The sequence below is a fragment of the Hesperophylax consimilis genome, chromosome 16 (genome assembly GCF_061612785.1).
Source record: "Hesperophylax consimilis isolate HC1 chromosome 16, BYU_Hcon_1.0, whole genome shotgun sequence".
Taxonomy (NCBI): domain Eukaryota; kingdom Metazoa; phylum Arthropoda; class Insecta; order Trichoptera; family Limnephilidae; genus Hesperophylax; species Hesperophylax consimilis.
In genome coordinates, this window is record NC_142851.1 from 2,501,638 (window position 1) to 2,523,696 (window position 22,059).

The window sequence follows — 22,059 nt, forward strand, 5'->3', positions numbered from 1 at the left end:
ACACCGTTCAACGCTACCATCAATCTAAATAATATGTGTAGAGGAACTAGCTTTAATTTTAAATGTATGTATATGGCGAAGAATGATAATTAATTAAATAAAATTACCGACACAAATGTAAATCTCAATGGACACTAAAAAAACACCTTTTGCATTAAATCCTAGAAAACAATAATTGATTACAAATGCATAACAGAATAATGGAACAAACTTCCACCAATAATGCTATGATATAAATCAATTTAAAGCCTGATTGGATTCTCATTTGGAGAGAAGGATTGACTTATTTTGAAATTTAAAGGAGCTCAATAATTACTATTACACTTATTGAGAAATTGCTGCCTGCTCATTAAATAATAATAAGAACAATAAATTTATACAACATAAAGAATAATAATGGGATAATTTATATAATAATATTTGGTTGATTTGTATAGTGCCATTTTTGTGAAAAATCACCTCAAGGGCGTCGAAAAAAACATACAATTTATTTTTTCAATGATTTATCTTATTTTTGGTGAAAAATCACCTCAAAGGCGCTGCCCAATTTATTATGAGATTCAGAAAAACACTGGACATTGATTTTACATTTGCTATTATACCCTATTTTAACTATTGATATTACGTTTATAAGAAGATTAGTGGTAAAAGTAGAATTGATATTTCTTTTAAAAGACTGGAGAATTTAGGACTCTTTAGGACTGGAGAATTTAGGACTCTTTAGGACTGGAGAATTTTTATGACATTGCCTTGAGAAGCTTACAAATTTTCAGTTATTTAGGACTGTGAAAGTAAAAGGTTTCTGACTTTATAGATATAATTGTCTAAAAAGGTGAGTTTTAAGTTTAGCTCTGAATTTGGTTGAGTCTGTGATCATTCTTAAATCATTTGGCTTTTTTTAATTAAAAAATGAACCAGTCTTTAATACAATCAAAAAGTTCGGATAGAACAATGATTACAAAATGTTATAGTAGGAGAGTAGAATGGTGTAGTTGGTTGTTAGTTGGCCTCACCTTTCCTCCGTTGAATATACAGATGCCGCCGTCCCTTCCGTCAAATATCTTGTTCCTCTTCAAGGTGGGATTGGAGTCTGTTTTGATCCAAACTCCCGCCATGGCATTGTCAAATATCTCATTCTGCTCTAGCAGGCCCAGGCCCCCGTTGTATACCAGCACACCCCCGTTCTGGCCGCCCCAGATCTTGTTGCCCCGGATCACCGGGTTGCTCCCGGTCCTGATCTGGACCCCGGAATAAAGGTGATTGAAGATATCATTGTCTTCCAGCTTGCCGTGGCCGTTATCGTAAAAGTAAACGCCCACTTGTTTCCCGGAATGGATGCGGTTTCGTCTGAGCACCGGAGTGGACCCGGTAGTGATCCAAACCCCAGCTAGAGTATTAGAATAAACCTCATTCTCTTCAATAAGTCCTTGTCCCTTTTCGTGAACGTAGATTCCGCCGTGTTGTCCATGGTGGATTTTGTTGTGTCTCACAATGGGGTCACTGTTTGTGCGTATCTGTATGCCGGCGAGGGCGTTCCCGTAGATATTGTTGTGCTCGATGAGGCCGCGGCCCTCTCCGAATATGTAAACCCCACCCTGGTGGCCGTTGTAGATCTCGTTCCTGCGGATGGTGGGGTTACTGCTGGAGGTGATCCAGACGCCCGCAAAGTTGTTGGAGTGGATCTTGTTGTCGATGAACTGGCCAAGGCCCGACTCGTGCACGTAGATGCCGCCCGTCTGGCCGTGGTGGATCTCGCAGTGCACCACTGTGGGGTTGGCGCCGGCCTTCACCTCGAAGCCGGCTATCCGGTTGTTGTGAATGTCATTGGCTTCAAAGTACCCCTGGAATAATAACATTATTTAAAATCATCTCCACAAAAGGATTATTACTGTTGTACATAATTACAGAGGTAGTAAAGTAAAAATATGCAAAAACATTTAAACCGTGAAAATGAGGAATTTCAATGTGGTTGGCCACTCCCTCACAGGTCAGTAAGGAATCAACATAAGCCAGGTGCAGTAAGAATGCACAATAACAAGAGTGATCAATTCCATATATTTCTATTTTTCCCCTACACGGGTCGTGTGGCACCGGAGCAGTATTGCTTTCTCAGTATGACATATTCTTACTGCACCCGGTTTATGATGTAGATTCTTTACTGGCCCGTAAAGGAGTGGCCTTAAACAGGAGTCAGACGGTTCACTTTTCGTTCATTTCTGCCTTTCATTTTGCCTCTTTCACTCAAAGTGAAACGTCTGACCACAAAATTAACGAAAAGTGCTGAATGAATTTATTAGTAAACCGATCCGTCGGTCAATGTTGGATTTCGGCATTCAGCATCTTTCACTCGCACTCAGAAAGAAAGAAAAATGAAACGTCTAAACGCGGAATGGATGCTTGTTCATTTCTCACGGTACAATTTGTAGTTTTATTCGTGCAGGTATACCAAGGCGCACAACTTAGTTCAACGGCATCATAGCGGGAGAGGACGGATGAATATTCATTTCTTTATCATTCTGTACGTGCCGTGTGAACGCAGAATGAAATAAAAACGAACATTCACTCGAGTGAACCGTCTGATACCTGTTTTACTCTTGTCGTATCTCAAGAGATATTAGCGAACATCTTAGTAGACATACACATCTTTAATGCAATCTATTTCATCACGCAGCACATTCAACGCATCCCACAGACATAGGAATAAATAGACGAGAAGATAATGGCGAGGGGTAAAATCAACTGTTGAAGAACGAAGGGGGTAAAGCTGACTGTGATTCGTCAATAAATCAATCTGACAGTAAATAGGCATCTCGCATTATAATATCACCATTTAGTTCTTAAAAGTAAAATCTGCTTTTGAATGAATAGACATTTTTACATGGGAGCGCAAATTACTCGCCACGTTATGAACAAATTTGCGAAGTCCAAATTCGGCAAAAAATTTCTTCTATTTTCAGAGTCGAATATTTCGTTTAAGTATTTAGTTAAGACACTTTTATAAATGTTCATAATTTACTTCCCAGCAAACAACCAGCTTTGTGTTTCGCGTCCAGACGTTTCTCGATGTGATAGTATATGTTTCTACAACTGATCCATATTATACGATGTGAATATGCTTAAAATAAAGTAAAATAATGCTTATATATGGAATGTAATACGACAATTGGGTTTATTCTCTTTTTCACATCTATTTTTACAAGTTTTCATAGCACAAGTCAACATTTTGCCGTGTTATTTCGTAAAATGAACCGATGATGCCTCGACCATAGTTCGCACAAGAATGATGACGTCACGTTTTCAAATTTCACTTGAGGCCATACGCGAGCACAGCCGGCTCCAATGGAACCGGTATGGGGAGTGGGGATAATACGCTTTTAATCACTTAGGGCAGGTCTACTAATATTCATATGTCTATGACGCATCCTTAAAACCTACTGAAAACTTGAGCACACATGTTGAGCACAAAAAATAAATTTTTAGTATGTGCACTAAAATTATATTTTGCAAAAGCTGTAGAAAATTCAGTACATCGCAAACACAATTAAAAAAAAAATACAAAAAATATAGTTGCATAGATAATCTAGAACAAAAAAAAATATTTCACATGAACGGTGTAAAAACCAACATACATAGAAGCCTATGTAGGCGGCCTGGTGTGAAATTATCTGGGACAATCTTATTTCAGCCAGGATTAAGGTATTGGTAATAAACCATTCAGAAAAATATGAGCAGCAGTAAGTAAGGCTGCATATACCCAACATTCCCGAGATAAATGCTGTTGGAAACAGCCCAACTCTCTCATTTCAAACAAGCAATGCCAACATACCAGCCCATTTAAAACAAGCAGAGCCAACATACCAGCCCATTTAAAACAAGCAGAGCCAACATACCAGCCCATTTAAAACAAGCAAAGCCAACATACCAGTCCATTTAAAACAAGCAGAGCCAACATACCAGTCCATTTAAAACAAGCAGAGCCAACATACCAGTCCATTTAAAACAAGCAGAGCCAACACACCAGTCCATTTAAAACAAGCAGAGCCAACATACCAGTCCATTTAAAACAAGCAGAGCCAACATACCAGTCCATTTAAAACAAGCAGAGCCAACACACCAGTCCATTTAAAACAAGCAGAGCCAACATACCAGTCCATTTAAAACAAGCAGAGCCAACATACCAGTCCATTTAAAACAAGCAGAGCCAACACACCAGTCCATTTAAAACAAGCAGAGCCAACATACCAGTCCATTTAAAACAAGCAGAGCCAACATACCAGTCCATTTAAAACAAGCAGAGCCATATACCAGTCCATTTAAAACAAGCAGAGCCAACATCCCAGTCCATTTAAAACAAGCAGAGCCAACATACCAGTCCATTTAAAACAAGCAGAGCCAACATACCAGTCCATTTAAAACAAGCAGAGCCAACATCCCAGTCCATTTAAAACAAGCAGAGCCAACATCCCAGTCCATTTAAAACAAGCAGAGCCAACATACCAGTCCATTTAAAACAAGCAGAGCCAACATACCAGTCCATTTAAAACAAGCGAAGCCAACATACCAGTCCATTTTCGAAGGTGAAAATGCCAACATCCCTCCCGTGGTGGATGTGGTTACGTCGCATGATGGGGTTGGCGAAATTCTTGACCCAGATGCCGGCGAGAGCGTTGCGCGAGATCTCGTTGTCCTGGTACGCGCCCTGCGCATAGTCCGTTACATACAGACCCACATTCTCGCAGTCCGAGATGTCGCAGTGCTTTATCACGGGGTTTGCGCCCGCACCACTCACGCACACCGCTGCACCCACTGGGAATTTAAATAACTCATCATTAGTCATTGGAAATATTAAGTCCTATCATATTAGCAAGTCTGGAAACTGCACAAAGATCTCAAGTAAGAGGACATAATATTGGTAAGAACACATATTATTGTGGAGAGAATGCACATAAATAGAAATGAAGACAGCAGTAATGGTAAAAAAATAAAATCATGAAGTAAAAAGAAAGTACTTATTGCATTCATCAACACTATTTTTCACAGATCAAGTCAAGATGGTAGCTCTGACCCAAAATCTACTCCTCTATTGTCACTCCAAAGCAATAATGACTTAAATTAAAACACAAAATTTCAAGGCACTGGAAAAAAAACTGCCACCATGAGACACATGCAGCTACAATAGAACCTCGTTAATACAAAATCCACGGGACATCAAAATTTAAATTTTGAATTAACAAATTCCCACATAATTCGAAATTTTAAGAAAAAAAGACACCGAAAATCGAGTTCCTCGGCCACCCCTTCAAATTCGGGTAGTAACTTTGGAGTAAATTCGTAAAAATACAACACATTTCAACATAAATAAAAATTTTGCGGCCGGCACTTTTGGATATTCAACGTAAAATCGTAAATTTACAATAAATTCCCGCATAGATCGCGCCAGCTCTTTAACCCCTCCGAAAATCGCCATGTAAGCACTTTAACTGTCTTTAACGAAATGACATTTTACGAAAACTTTTTGTTATTACCGCTTCACAATTAAAGCTCTATAAATGAAACATTTCTGAACGTAGCCGAATAGTAAAAACTGTTTTAGAAAAGTTACAAAATAAGCTTTCAAATTATTATATTACAAATAAATATTAGCATTTTTAAATATTAAAATTTAGAACGCAAACATTAAAAATAGGTTAAAAATGACTCACGTCATGTTTTTAGGTGAAAATGGTACTAAAATCACAGATTATGTAAACAAAAATATTTATTCTATTGTATATATGTGTAATAAACACTTTTATCACCTCATTTTTTTATCATTTCATATAAAAATATTTTATAAAAATTTAATATGTGAAGCGCGCGGCGCTACCGGCAGACATTTTGCGCGGGTAAAAATGTTGTGTCAATTATGCGACTGTCAGCAGATTCCTGTTTTGTATTTCCATAGACAACTTGGTAGTGATGTGTAGCTTGATCTATAATCGACCTTTTAGTTTTTGTTTGAGGGATGTAACTAAAATAATAACGGAGTAAGAACGATTTCTATGGAGAGACACGCGTTGACGTGTAAACACGCTTATTGTACTTGACTGCTATCGTTATTTTATCGTGTATATCTGCTTACGTTGCTGACCGGTTAAACTCGAGATATTCAAAGTAAATTTAGTAAAAATATGATATATTTTCGCGTAAATTAAAATTTCGCAGCCGGCCCTTTAAATTAAGATGTTCAAAATAAATTCGTAAAACTACTATGTATTTATGCGTAAATCGAAATTTGGCAGCCGACCTTATAAATTCAGGTAATTGGTGTAAATTCCTAAAACTATGACATATTTCCGCGTAAAAAGAATTTTCTCGGCCTTTCAAACTCGGATATTTGAAAAAATATGACATTCCAGTGTAAATTGATTCAGATTTACAAAATAATGAGAATATTATATGGAGATATTATACGCGTTTTTTCGAATTATCGGGGTTTTAATTAACGGGGTTCTACTGTATTGGGAGTGGAAAACACCAATAGATGCAAAAAATGTGAAGAGGAAGAAAAACTCCAATTCACCTATGGTGCCAACGATCAGCTCTGAAGGAAACAAGGCACCAGACACATTGTAGAACCAGAAGACATATCAATCAGCCTAATATCCAATGACGACCCTGGTGAACTTTATCAAGTGAACGGGTTACTCTTAAAGGAATAATTGAAATGGGAGATACATAGCACAATGGGCCCATGGCCTGAGTGTTCATGGGAACTATGGTAAACCGTCTCCGCTTTAAATAAAATATGTGGATGTCATCGTCATGCATTAAACTAACGTTCACAGGTTCTTAATAAAGCTGTAACATTCAAAAGTTCAGTCAAAGGACATAATATACCTGGCAAATGTTTTTCGGTTGTTGAGATAGTTGAGTGTTGGGGTACTCACCTACGCTGGCGCTCCGTATGATACAGTGGTCGATGGTGGGTGTGCAGTTGTCGGACACCTCAAGGCAGTAGTGCTTGTGGTGCTGCATGGTGGACGTCACGTCCGGGGAGAACTTAAGCGTCAGGTGGCCGGCATAAGCCCGCTTGGCCCCGTCCGAGAAGGTCAGTGTGCTCTCCGACTCGCGCTCCAGGATCACCGACTCGGCCACGTTGCCCGGGGCGCAGCCTGCACATTGGTATAACAGTTAGTAACATGCTCCTGATACTGAAAGTTCTGTTGAAATCTCTTGGTCAAATTATTTGATTTTTGAAACATATTGCGATCTGAAATTCAGAGTCATCAGTCAAATTCCTAGTTGAACACATTGTCCATTATAGTTTTCGTTTAACCCGCGCACTTTAAAATCGCATTTATAGAGTTTGCATTTATACATTTGCCTGAGGCAATTATGCCATATATTTTTCTAAAATTTGTTTTGTTATTGTTGAATGTCTACATTTTGCACATTTGTTTATGAATAACAAGGGAAACACGAAAGGAACATCTAGAATAGGTAGAAAATCAATTTAAGAATCAGCCAAAACACAAATATTATTTTGTTTACTGGTAAAACTACAATGAATAGAAAAATTAACAGTAACTCAGGTATGACTAACATAAATTAATATAAAATAGGATGGTAGTATCCAATTTTCTGAGTACCTGCACTTGACGGCACGATCCACCTCTCTTTGGGTTTATCAATTTTGGCACTGAACTACACCACCTCGGCATCTTATCGAGTAACTTAAGGATACTGAGCACCCCAGGGCGGGAGTACACGATTTTAAAAGACAATTTTCCGCGCAAGTGCGTGCTCGAGGGTCAATAGAGGGGAACACCACACATCATTGGACAGAGCCAGTGAAAAGATAAAAAAATCAACCCTTTTTGAACAGGTAAATAAATGGGTTTAAGAATTCCAATATACCAATGAGCTGGATATCAGAGTCGATGGCCAGACACTCCTCCTGGTAGAGAGCCTGGTGCAGGAACAGCAGGGCCGGGGGCAGCGGGGGGCTGTCGGGGCCCTCGCTCGTCACACCTGCACCGCGCTCCTCCACAAACTCTAGCGCCGCCTGCACACAAACCAGAAAATTACTAAGTATGTATACAAACTCACCCAGAGAGATGCAAGGTATATTAATAGGACACCGATATCTGATACGATACGGAGCTATTGGCAATAGAAAGCAAACACTTATAGCTGTAGTAAATGTGAGGATGAAACAAATTCACCCATATGTAACATTGTCAGTGTACAATCTTGATGGGAGCGGGAGACAAAACCGAGTGCTAATGATATCTAACCCCAGTTAACTTCATTAGGGAGTGACTTACTGTCAGGGGAATCGGGTAAGCGTGGGAAATGGCACAAATGCATATTATGCTACGCAGACCACTTCACTTCTCTTTATATACAGTTCAATCTCATTTGTTTATTATAGGTACACAAATCTTAACTAAGAAACGGATATTGTACAAATGCACATTTCTGCCAGTTTTCTCATTTATTTACTACAGTAAGCGCATACTTTACGCAAATTCAGTGCAAAATGCCAAACTAGCTGTGGAAACGGTTATTACATGAAACCAAAGTATTAAAATTACCGATATATTCTTAAATTCTTGCTGAAAACAGGCAAAGATTATCGTCATAAGTTTAATACAAAATACACTGGAACCAAAATTATTAGTCTTAACGTAATTTTTCATACATAATTTAAGGTACCTTAATCCATTTCAATCCGTTATAAAACTAGTTATAAAACACAAAATAAATTTTTATCTTTAATGGTTTGTTTGCTATGTTATTGAAAGATTTATTGCATCTAGTAAGTGGGCTAATAGTAAATATGAAATTGTACACCTCAAGGGAGCCTCTTGCATTGGTTACTTCATAGGGTAGCTTCCCGAGGCTATGGGTTGGATTGGGTTGGGTTAGGTTAGGTTAGGTTGGATTACGTACTCTGATGGTGTTGAAGTACTTGATGTGCGAATCGGGTGTAGGGGTGAAGCCGGGCCGCACGTGCACGCCGCGGTACAGCTGTCGAAAGCTGTCCTTCCAGGGGTTCTCTGCCTCGCACTCCTCGGGCGCCAGGAACTCGAACTGACAATCGTCGGGGTGCATCAGCGGCAGGTCATACTCAAACACGCTCTGGTACAGGCTCTTCCTGCAAGACGCACAACTCATTAGTCAGATAATATCAATGATCTGCAAAGAATAGTGGAAAAGGTTTCCACCTAATAAATAATAAATAGGAACTCGTCATATTGGTCACATCGTGAACAATAAGAGTAAACGAAGAGGGCTGGACTTGGAGAAGCAGATTAGTTGGATTCTGCTGTTCTTCGGACTTACCTGCCACCATCAATGCACCGAAATACGGCAGCCACCAATAAATGAACAGCTGCCCAAATAATGGAACGGAGACGCAGGATGATTATTTTAATATTTTTATTGTTAGTTTTGCTATTATTGATAATATTATTAATTTATATTTTGGTTACAATAACTGATATCTCGGGGAAATATTGGTAGAAAACAAACAGGTGGACAAACCTGGACAGATAGTGTAAACTTTAAGTTCTTCCAAAAATTGTGTAATCATACTACATAGTTATAAAAAGAAAACAAACCTAAAATCTTGGTTATTCATGAGGAATGAAAAGTACAAGATAATCAACCCAATAGGTGGAAGACTTTGAAATTTGTGTGACTGGTACGAGTGCAGTTCTGAAGAGATGTTCTACGCACCAGCCTGTAATGAACAGAGCACCTGAAGGTTCTCTTTTTCCCCGTAAGGTGAAGGTAAGAGTGGGATGCTGAGGTTATATTCAGCCAGTCGACAGCATCGGAAGTTACATACTCGGTACGGTAGGATGGTATGGAGGTGTGGTATGGTACTCACCACAGCTCCGTATCATTGGCGATGGTGTTGAAGCGCTTGCAGACCTGCGCAACGCGGCACAGGTCCTGCTCGGCGAGGTAGGACAAGATGCACAGCAGCACCTCGTCAGGCAGCTCGTACTGCAGGTACTGCGACACGTTGCACGCGTCCACGCCTTGGGACAGTGACCTGCAACACCACATCACAACACCCTCAGAATGTGGTACAAGGTAATAAAGGCCATATTGTGACAACAGCTTTAGCATGACTTGTTCAATACATTTACATTTAACTTTTGTATGGGCATAGATTGAATTCGATTCCCAATTAAAGTCTGCATAAGTGCATGATTCAAATTCAAATTGTATGAGTGCTGGGATTTCACTATTTTATGAAATTGGGGAATACAATGTTTCTAGTTCTAAAGCAAGATATATTGTTTATAATTGCCTATTAATGAACAATTGTTTTCACGGTCAATAATCTTGCAGGGCAAGGTGTTGGCTGTTAATATTGTCCGTCCTATCAAGATTACCGTCACAACACAAAAAAATGATTTCCCACAATAATTCCACCAAACTTGTTATTTATGAAGTAAATTAAATGTTTGAAATTATGACACTTTTAGTAGCGGCTAGGTGACGAACAGAGACGCACACATATTTATGTAATAGAGGGAGAAGGAAATAGATTTGGTTCGGCAATATTGTTGTAATATCGGTAGCAGGAGAAAACTCACCGTCAAGACAATAAAAGGCAACATACAACAATCTTGCACAATCTTGACCAACAATACTGAAATCTTTACAGTAATATCTTGCCAGCAAGAAATTGTAGTAAAAAGTTTTTTTGTTTACCAGAGCCTTTAAGTTCAGAAATGTGATCAGTGAAATGGAGCAACCTCGTTGGCTAATGTAATGAAATTCATACTACGCCGATAGCAGATAGGATTATCCCATGAGAGCATTCAGGATTCCAATTTATAGATGGATAATCATATTGGTGGAGTCTTTTTACAGGAGTTTTAATGGCACAGAGATCATCTTGTTGGCTGTTGATACTTCATAGTAACCACACCCCTTAGAGAAAACCAAGACTGATTGAAACCCACACAGGGGGGATTTGAGTGTAGTACATATTTGGCAAGACAGGTTATAGTTATATAATAACAATACTCACGTGCGAGGGCGCTTCCTGGCCGGCAGCATGCAGGAGGAGGTGCCGGGCTCGGCGTGGTGGCTCGGGGGGGACTTGCGGCGCAGGTCGTAGGGCGAGCAGTGCGCAGCAGGCGGGGATGGGGCGGGGGGCCCGGGGGCGCCTGCTCCCGCCCCAGCCGCGCCCCCCCCCAGCGGCGGCAGCCCGTCGTGCAGGGGGCCCGCCTCACATGGCGCCTCTACTGTAATACACAAAAAATACAATAATATCAGTGAAAGTATTCATTGTCACTATATTAGAGTGTAGTAGATGCCTGTCAATCGAGGGTGAGACAATGTTTCGATAAATAGAGTAAACAGACTTTATCTTCCACCGCAGTTCTCAGAAAAGATCTCAAATTATGTCCGCTGTGCTACGGTCCGGTAAGGAATCATCATAACCTTTTAAAACGTGTCTACACTATGAAGGATCTTGTTACTGTGTTTGATAGTATGCTTACATTTCATGGTCATATTGAAATGATGTGTAGTACAGTATTGAGAATTCTGGGTTAAATCAAATACCCTATAATAATAATATATCCAACTCCAGTGAAATAGTACCAATGCCAACAACTCTAGCCGCTAGAGGGAGCTAGTGTAGCACGTTGACTTTGACATTCCTTTCAATGGCGGCAAATTGAATTTATTAAGCACTTGGTGGCGGTGTTTAGCGCTTTCTAATTTGTATTTTGACCAATACTGATTAAAAAAATTTATAAAAATGTTGTAAAAAGTAATTTCCGTGGTTCAGTTTACGAACAAACAACAACAACACTTCCAAGTTGTTTTTCAAGATGCCAAAAAAGGTTGACAGGTTTATAGTTGGTGAAATGATTTCGTTAAATCCTTGCAAACGAGGATTATTCAAATAAAATTTTGAAGGTTAATTCAGCAAAGCTGTGTTAGTTCTATGTAGCATTTCGTGTTCAAATTGAAGTTATAAATCATTGTCAATGTTGATCACATTTTTGTATTTTTATTTTTTATGTGACACCTCACAAGAGCACCCCTCCCTGTATGTAATGTTTAATAGTTTTATTTTAATGATTTTAGGCTTCCTATGACAAATTTATCGCAACACAAAACAATATTTATTATAAAGGTTTTAAAATGTTCAATGAACTCCCCGTAAATGTTAAGGAAGCTAAAATTCTTGCAGTTTTTCCTGGGTTATGTCTCAATGTTGTGAAGTCCAAATATTAGTACGTGGGTAATAGAATATTATTATAGTAGTTTTAGAATAGGTTAATACAAAAAATATACCAAAACAAAAAAAAGTGTAGGGGGGGGGGTATGTGGCCACTCAGTCGGGCAGCTTTGTAAGGCGGGTTAAAGTAAGTAAAGGGCTGTAGGAAAGGATTTATTAATGTGGGTCTTGAAGAGGCCTGAATTGTATAAGGAAATAAAACAGAATTTTGTATGTGTTTTGAATTATCAATTATATTAAGTAGTTACATTTTTTTAATGCATTAATATTATTAAACTAGTGGACACCGCAATGCTTCGCTAACGTCTTTCTAGGGCGTCTCCGACTTCTTCCACCATCTACTACTATGTGCCACAATGTTACTGTTAAAAATCTACATTACGTCGACTTTAATTATGTTTATGAGAGAAAACCAAGGCGCACAAGTCATGCCGCTGGGAGACTTTAGTGTAGCATGTTGCCACCAGAGTGTATGGGAAACGTCAGAAGCCGGAGGTATTATTAATATTATAGAGTATTTAGTTTCGTCCTATGCACTGCGAGGAATTTTAGAGACATCTGGGTTCTCATAGTACTGTACAATGCATTGATTAGGAGTAAGCTTGAGAGTGGTTCGGTGATTTGGAGCCACACTAGGTAAATTATTCGCTCTTGCTGGAAAAGTTTCAGACAAAATTTCTGGGATTTCTCTACCTGAGGGAGTATGGCTACCACCCGAGACTCTATCCTACTGACTTTCTCGCGGGTAGGAAGGGATGTGCACATTGCTTCACATTTCTTCAGACTGATTTGTGGAAAGTTAGAAAATTCAACTATCATGGAGAATATTCATTTTTACGTTTCTGACCCTCTCTTCCCTTGTGGGGCCTTCGGGGAACCAAGGGGGAACACACATTGTGGAACCAGAAGACATAGCCACATATCCAATGACAACTCTGGTGAACTTTATAATAGGGAGGTGATTGTTAAAGGAATCAGGTAAAATGAAAGATAGCACAATGGGCCTATGGCCTAAGTGCTCACGGGAACTATATGTAAACCGTCTCCGCTTTATAAATAAACAGATTAATATGTTTCTGATGTTTGTCTGTCACCAACAGCGTAGACTGTTTTATCTCCCGGCCTGCATCTTGTTGTTTAACCGGTCAGCAACGTAAGCAGATATACACGATAAAATAACGATAGCAGTCAAGTACAATAAGCGTGTTTACACGTCAACGCGTGTGTTTCCACAAAAATCGTCATAACTCCGTTATTCTTATAGTGACATCCCTAAAACAAAAAGTAAAATATTCGTATTGAATGAAGCTTCACATCTCTATTCAAAGTTATCCATAGAAACCCGTAAAAAGACCTACTCAGTGGAAGCAAATTTTACCCGCCAAATCGTAAAACGACGCCAAGAAAGCCGTTTGACGTGCCGACCCGCCTCGCAAGTTTAATTATTTTTTTAAAAATATATTTTGTATGAAATGGTCAAAAAGTGAAGTGACAGAATTGTTTATTGTACATTTGTACGATGAAATAAGTGTTTTTTTTTTACATTATCCGTGATTTTAGTATCGTTTTTACATAAAACATTACAGGTGAGTCATTTTTACAATTTTTTCATGTTTCCATTCTAAATTTAAATATTTACAAATGTTAATATTTATTTATGATACAACAATTTGAAAGCCTATTTTGTAACCTTTCTAAAACAGTTTTTACTATTCGGCTCCGTTCAGTAATGTTTCATTTATAGAGCTTTGATTGTGAGGCGGTAATAACACAACGTTTTCGTGAAATTGACATTTCGGTAAAGACATCTTAGCTTCAAGTTCGCGAAAAGTCGGAGGGGTTAAATAGAATCACTTCAGATATTGATGTATTTAACATCAACAAAGCAGAATTTAGATGGCAAGCATTGTTGCTTTTATATATTTACCTCCTTGCTGATTGTCTGTTTAGAATTTTGTACGGCTGATAAGCGGCCATTTATGATATATTTATTAATGGTTGTTTGTCACTTTTCTAGGTTTAGGAGCGCGTTTATCAGTAGGCACTAATTGTTTTCCTTATGTATCTAATAAAGTGATTAAATCTTAAACCGGGTGCTGTAAAACCCTGAGCAGAAAAGTTAAGTTTACTAAAGTAAGGTTACAGTTTGCTTCGCAGTCCATTGTGAGACCTTGGGACAGCGGGCTAAATGAAAATATATTGTATCCTCCATAAACCGCGTTACAATAAAATTACAATACCAATAAAGAATACCGTAAATAATACATCTGCAAAGATATTACAGTAATAAATGGGTTTGTTGGAAGAAATTGCCAACTGGCAATAAGCCTTTTATTTATAATGTAATGCAGTGTTATTTATTTATTGGACAATTTGTATAGCGCCGCTTTTGTGAGATATCACCTCAGGGGCGCTTTACAGTTGATGCAGGTATTACAAAAAATGTAAATATTACAACAATAAAGTGAAAATAAGGGAAATAAAATGAAGTACAGGAACAGGTGACACAAGGATAGAAGATGGGAGACTCTGCAGCAAGAATCCTAGATGGTGAGGAAACTGCACCAGCTGCTGCAAGGAAAGAGTGCACCGTGTCCACCAACAGTGCCAGCATGAGGTTCGTCATCCGTCCAGGTATACGTCTGCTGCTAATAGAGCGCTGACAGAATATCCTCTCACAGCTACCAGACCTTGGCAGCACCGCTGTGACATTCGACAAAGATAGAGGATGGAGACTCTGCAGCAAGAATCCTAGGTGGTGAAGAAACTGGACCAGCTGCTGCAGCGAGAGAGTCCACCGCGTCCAACAGTGCCAGCATGTGTCCAGGTATGTATCTGCTGCTAAAAGAGCGCTGACACAATATCCTCTCACAGATACCAGACCTTGGCAGCACCGCTGTGACATTCGACAAAGATAGAGGATGGAGACGACTCTGCAGCAAGAATCCTAGGTGGTGAAGAAACTGGACCAGCTACTGCAGCGAGAGAGTCCACCGCGTCCACCAACAGTGCCAGCATGTGTCCAGGTATGTATCTGCTGCTAATTAAGTGCTGACACAGTATTCTCACATAGATATAGATAACAGACCTTGGCAGCACCGCTGTGAAGTTCGGCAATTCCATCATTCATCTCCATGTAATCTTGTTCCTGGTGATTGTGTTAGTGGTGCATTGTGCCCGCAATAAAGGGCGACGGTCGGGATAATAAATTACCCTGGGCTTAACGAAACACTTGTTAGGGCCTTCAGTTGAAAACATTTGTCGTACCCACAGTTACCGATCTTCGTCGCAAGTTCAACATTAGCGAATTTTCTATTATTCATTTTTAACACACTGCACTCTAATCACATTACTATAAAGTTCTGATTACTAATTGTTAAGTTAATTTAAAATGTTGATTGACTGATTTTAAAAATAATTTCAAAGGGATGTTGCCTCATTTCCCTTGAAAATACTAAAAAAGACACAAAGCAGTTGGAGGACGCGTCAGGCTGTCACGAAGGGCGCATTATTTTCGGAATAACTTAATGAGTAAAACCTCAAATTCAATTTTATCACGGATAAATTAATGTTACATGTGCACTACTCTGAAATATTATGGCACTTGGGAATAACTGCCATTAAAATTCATTGAAATACAAAATTTTACCGAGTCACCATTTTTGCAGTGGAAAATCACTACTTTTCAGTCAATACAAAAAGTTATTTTGATATCACATGGCACTATTTTGGCCTGGAGGTTAAGTAGGCAATAATTAATTCTCATCACTGGTGTGAAGAAAAAACTTGGCAGCTTCAATGGCCAGTTTGGTCATAAAAATAAATATTAAAACAAAGAAAAACACAGCTATGGTACTATACTAAAGGTTACTTTACTTGGGTTTTCATTGTATACACCTATATTGTGGAATTTTTCATTTTCTCCAAAATCTGTAAATAACATTACATCATTTTTAGAGATGTGTTCTTATGGAATAGACGGCCGGCCATACAAAGAAAAGAAAAATTGGTAAAAAAAACAAAGATATATTTTTTTACTTAGTAGTAACAGTATTTAAAACTTTTTCCTTTTTTTGGTTTGACTGATGATTGAACCTTCCTCACCAAGGACTGACTTAAAATGAGTGAACTTAAGCAAAATCTTAATTGGATGATACTGAGATGCATTTTGCATATTAACAGCTGTAAATTTTTATGTCACCCAATTTCAGAGAAATGCGCATGTGTGCGCGTGAGTGCCACCAAAAGTTGATAGAATGCATTGTCATCGACAATGAGTCCACCTGCCGGGTTTCAGCGCGATCGGATTTCGGGAAGTGGGCTAATTTGCACTTCATTCATTAATTTATTTATGTATTCATCCAAGAAAACAAATAATGACAAACTTACAACTCGGAACTAACAACAAAATAAACGAGAATCATACACTTTTATAGCAGTGGTTGTAATTTTAACCGTTCAGGCCTCTGACATATTGACCATTATATTTCTTAAAGAAGCTGTCAGAAAGTCGGAGAATTTGTGTATATTTCGGCTTCTCGATAAAATCCAAATAAATAGGATATTTCTGAACGTATCCAAAAAAGAAAAACTGTTTTTGAAAGGTGATGAAATACACTCACACATTTTATTATTAGAAATAAACATATAACTTTTAAAATATTAAAATTTTGATAGCAAACATAAAGTCTTAAAAATGGCTTTTTCCCATTTTTTCATCGTGCATTCAGTAATTATTCGGCCACACTTATATGATTTTTTTAATAAAACCTTTTGATTCACCTTAATTACTATAAAAGGAAACTATCTGCAACTGGGGAATTTTAAATTTTAATATTCTAATTTTTAATTACGTAAAATTAACATTCGCTTTCATTATATGGGATTTTATGGGATGACAGTCAAAATAATTTCTGTTGATGACATTTTCCTATGTTTGGTATTCCTAATACTAGAAGAGATGTTATTACCATATACTCTATGCAAATTAGGTAGGTACTATTTTGGCGGAACTTGGAAATAAAAAATTATAGCAAGCTCATTTTTTCGTCATTTTAAAATTTTTTTTTTTTTTTTTCTAATTGCGGTCGGAACCATTGGTTGAATAAAGGTACATTTTAATTATTCTGTGGTTAACTTCTCTATTTGAATATAAAGCTTGGTGTTTTCTCTTTTTAACACCCTTCAGTTCATATTTCTAACTATGGTGGTGAGGGGAGACACAACAATTTCTTGAGTTGTTCAAAAAGTGAACAAATTGACTCTACGTACTAGCGGTTTGTTCCCAACACCAAACAAATTGACTCTACGTACTAGCGGTTTGTTCCCAACACCAAACAAATTGACTCTACGTACTAGCGGTTTGTTCCCAACACCAAACAAATTGACTCTACGTACTAGCGGTTTGTTCCCAACACCAAACAAATTGACTCTACGTACTAGCGGTTTGTTCCCAACACCAAACAAATTGACTCTACGTACTAGCGGTTTGTTCCCAACACCAAACAAATTGACTCTACGTACTAGCGGTTTGTTCCCAACACCAAACAAATTGACTCTACGTACTAGCGGTTTGTTCCCAACACCAAACAAATTGACTCTACGTACTAGCGGTTTGTTCCCAACACCAAACAAATTGACTCTACGTACTAGCGGTTTGTTCCCAACACCAAACAAATTGACTCTACGTACTAGCGGTTTGTTCCCAACACCAAACAAATTGACTCTACGTACTAGCGGTTTGTTCCCAACACCAAACAAATTGACTCTACGTACTAGCGGTTTGTTCCCAACACCAAACAAATTGACTCTACGTACTAGCGGTTTGTTCCCAACACCAAACAAATTGACTCTAAGTACTAGCGGTTTGTTCCCAGCACCGAACAAATTAGTCTGAGGAGTTATTAAGTCTAAAATTTAAATTATTGGTGTATGAAGCAGTTCTCTCATAGCACTCTCGAGTGATCTCTGGCATCATGAAATTTGCACATGTTTTTTTGTTTGGTGGTTAACACAACTATATTCAGCTAGCAATGTAATTTGTATCATGAACTACAGGAAGTATCCACTGTTAAAAGCAATACACCATTATTGTTGTTCCATATTTTTCAACTGATCAATAATACCTGTCTGTGCACTGCACAGGCAGGGACACTCTTGTGAGGTGTCACATAAAAAAAAAAATCAAAAAAATATATATATATATTCTAAAGTGAAAAAAAACTACCATATTATTTATTTAAATAAAATAGTTGTAAAAAACTGTACCTATACTTTTCTTTGGTGTATAGATAGATTTTACTAATATTAGATTTTGAAAGAGAAACCATCAAAGATTTCACAGCTATATTGTAGATTAGAAATGCTAATTAGAATCAATTCTTAGCAATAAAACAAATACACCCCAAGGATGATATAATAATTATAAAGACATTGAAAAGGTTTCTTTGTTATGCAATCATTGAAATTTCCTACAAATGAAAATATAATTTTTTTAACCAGTTCTGTTTATTCTATGAACTAGCACAACACACAACAAGCTTTAATAAGTCCTGGCATACTTTTAAATTGCATTTTTTGTAACAGATGTGTTTGAAAATAACCTCAAATGTAAAACAGCTGTTAGATACAACAAAGTCATTTTAACAAAAAAAGGTCACATTAAAAACAGATAATTTAATACATACATACATGCCATATGAGTTCCCGTGAGGGTAGAGGGTAGGCAGAAACGATGGAATGCCATAAACATCAGTCTTGACAAACACGTAGCTTACTGACATTATGTAAAATCAATTTAACAAAATTTAAAACAAGACACCACAGTGTAGAATAATATTTATCATCATTGTGTACTCAACGGATTCCTAGTAAAATGGGAAATAATGATAAGATTAAACTATAAATAAGTAATAATAATAGTAATGAATCAATCAAATCTCGGAAATAAATAATTATTTATTAAATGCATATTTTATTGTGAAGAAATTTTTTTGTTATTTTTGTTGGGTGTTATCTTTTTTTGTACATGTGTAGTGGTTACTGTATTATGGATACTCCGCGAGGATGTGTGGGTGAAGCAGCGGTATTAATGGTTATCAGTTATCATTCATAACAGATAACAGTATTGCAATACGACATTACTACTTGCATGTTTATTTTAAGAATGCCCCACCCATTCATTACAGCTGACTGTCAAAAATCTGTCAAATGTCAATAAGTAAAAAAAAATGGGGTCATTTATTTTTGTATATTTACTTTTATTGTGATATTAAATTGGGTCAATCAATTAATACAGAATTGTGAAATAATAAAAACAGACTTCTTTTATTCAGATGGCCATAATAATATTCATTTTTTTCTGCATCATTATCAGCTGTTTATTTCTTTATTCCAAAGGTTCAATTTATATTATCTTAAGGATAAATCATGTTTTATTTTTATTATTTCCTATTATATATTTTTATTATTTAGATAAAGTTGTCGAATTCCGCCTCACGCTTAAATAACAAAAAATAATAAATAGCACTTGGTAACTATTTTGCAGCGGTAATTGAGACTCTCAAGGAAGACACTGTGTTTTTATTTACCACTGCAGTATTTATGTCAGGGGAGATGGTAAACGATGTAAGTTTAATCTGTTCTGATCTGTTTAAGTTAAGTTTGATGTTTGAAGAAATACGCATAAATTATTAAAATTACCCAAACTAACAACCTAAAAACCTATTTTGTGCATATTTTACATCTCCCCCGACGGTGTTTCTATTGGTAATTAAGTTGAAATCAAATGTTGTTTTTTTAATGAGCCTTTGCGTGGGGCGAAATTCAGCAACTTTACCTATATTTATTTGCTAAACCATATATCTATGTAATCTAAGTTAGCTAGTTGTAGTAATTACCCCCAAGATACAACATAACGCTTAGATGGTTTGGGCATGTAGAGCGAATGAGCGAAGATAGGAGTGTAAGGAGGATATATGATGCAAATGTGAATGGTAGCAGAAGTCGGGGACGCCCGAGGAAGACATGGCACGATCAAGTGAATCAGATACTCGAGTCGGGCCATGTCAAGAGTCAGAATAATAGAAGAGTATGTATGAGACGATGTATGAATGTGAATGAGGCAAGGAGTGTGTGCCAAGACCGAGTTGTTTGGCGGTCCGTCCTCTCTGCCTACCCCTGCGGAGAAACGGCGTGATGGTTAGTTAGTTAGTTAGTTACAACATAACCTAACATATTGTAGGTTGAAAATCGATTAATCCATAACTTAATTAAGTACCTACCTAATTAGTACTCACAAAGATTACAATTATGTTATGAAACTAAGGAATACAACTGAAACATCATAAACATAAAAATTACCTTTTCATTTTTGGAAATTTATTTGACGATCCAAGGTTTTTGTAGATTTGCAAATTAAAAGAGCCCATTTAGAAAATTAAAATAAGTATCGCCTGTCTACCGTACGGGACACGATGAAATATCGGTTTGTATTTTATATACATAAGTAGCAACTTTAAAAAATGTACATAAAAAAGGTGAGATGTAAACAACTCTACTGGCAGTCATTCTCATAATGTCATTTTTCACTATAAACTAAGCATTAATTGATTTATTTATTGCCATAGCTCAATTTCCTGTAGGACGATGAAAATTCACAAAAGAATTAGGATAGACACAAATAGGAAATGCATTGGTTAGACAATACAACAAAGGTCAATAAAGATATACCAGGTTTTCGTGAATGTCGGTAAAGTAAAGTAATGAATAATAATGTGTGGAAACGAATGAAACGGTTATTATAAAATGACTACTCCATTACGGCGTTAATCGATGTACATTATTTATTGAAGTACTGTTTTGCATATAACAAGTGACAGCTGAGCGCGTGAATACCGAATAGTTGATGAATGAGCCGAAACGTAATAAGTGCATGGAGATTTCTGGCTGTTGTCCACACCATATTATGTCTATTGCATCCTCAGCCTAGAAGGCATGATAGCTAGATCACACATCCACTAAACACAAGCTGGAACCGTTGCATGACGCATGGGATCGTGGGAATGTGACCGTATATTCCCAAGTACTTAACGACAACCATAGGAAAATTCTTTAAAAAGAGACACAAAAGCTCTTACGAATTATGTATTCATATGACAAATAATCGATACCTATCCAACGGCATTGTCAGAGAGCAATCAGCGCGTGAATCTCGAATAACACGAACATTTCCGTATGTGAAAAGCAGAAACAATCCGTCAATAAACAGGCTTCACGGGCCAGACACGATAGCGAGTAGAGGCGAGTCCAAGAACCAAACGACTTACCCGATTGTGTCCGGGAAGGAAGCGGCAATCTATTTCCACCTTTTCTCCGCGATCTGCGTACATATGAGCGTGATGAGGAGAACGTGGCACTAGGCATATTTTCCAGGACTTGTTTTCAACACCGATTTCGAGTCCTAAACAAAGGAGGCACCCGCACCAACATTGGCAGCCATTTTCTGTTTGTAGTAGAAGGCGAACGCAGAAGATCGCGCAGTCAATAGGAGAATCGGCGAACACATTGGAAACTCGTCTAATTACACATTACTAGGTAGAAATAACACACTCCTTTTGAATTGCGTCGATATTAAAGGCAAAATATGGTTTCAGTGTGGCAGAAAGCATCCGCAACGACCGACACTGAACTTTACCGACCGCAACTGCTATGATATTAGTCGCATTCGACAGGAATTGCAGTACTAGCAAACTAGTGGCGCATCAGTCGAACCAATTCGAACTCTCTGTTTACATTGT

At 37.7% G+C, this 22,059-nt stretch overlaps 1 protein-coding gene across 1 annotated transcript in view; it reads right to left on the reverse strand.

The window, feature by feature from the left end:
- FBXO11 (F-box protein 11) overlaps positions 1-21,975 on the reverse strand; it is a 35,525-nt gene extending 13,550 nt beyond the window's left edge. The window contains exons 1-8 of the mRNA XM_089640807.1: positions 21,589-21,975; positions 11,039-11,255; positions 9,881-10,048; positions 8,938-9,142; positions 7,900-8,047; positions 6,930-7,154; positions 4,562-4,806; positions 1,014-1,841 (exon numbers count right to left, since the gene is read on the reverse strand). Coding sequence (XP_089496933.1) covers positions 1,014-1,841; positions 4,562-4,806; positions 6,930-7,154; positions 7,900-8,047; positions 8,938-9,142; positions 9,881-10,048; positions 11,039-11,255; positions 21,589-21,685 — 2,133 coding nt within the window. The 5' untranslated portion in view covers positions 21,686-21,975. The remainder of the gene's footprint in view (positions 1-1,013; positions 1,842-4,561; positions 4,807-6,929; positions 7,155-7,899; positions 8,048-8,937; positions 9,143-9,880; positions 10,049-11,038; positions 11,256-21,588) is intronic.
- Between the last annotated feature and the right edge of the window lie 84 nt (positions 21,976-22,059).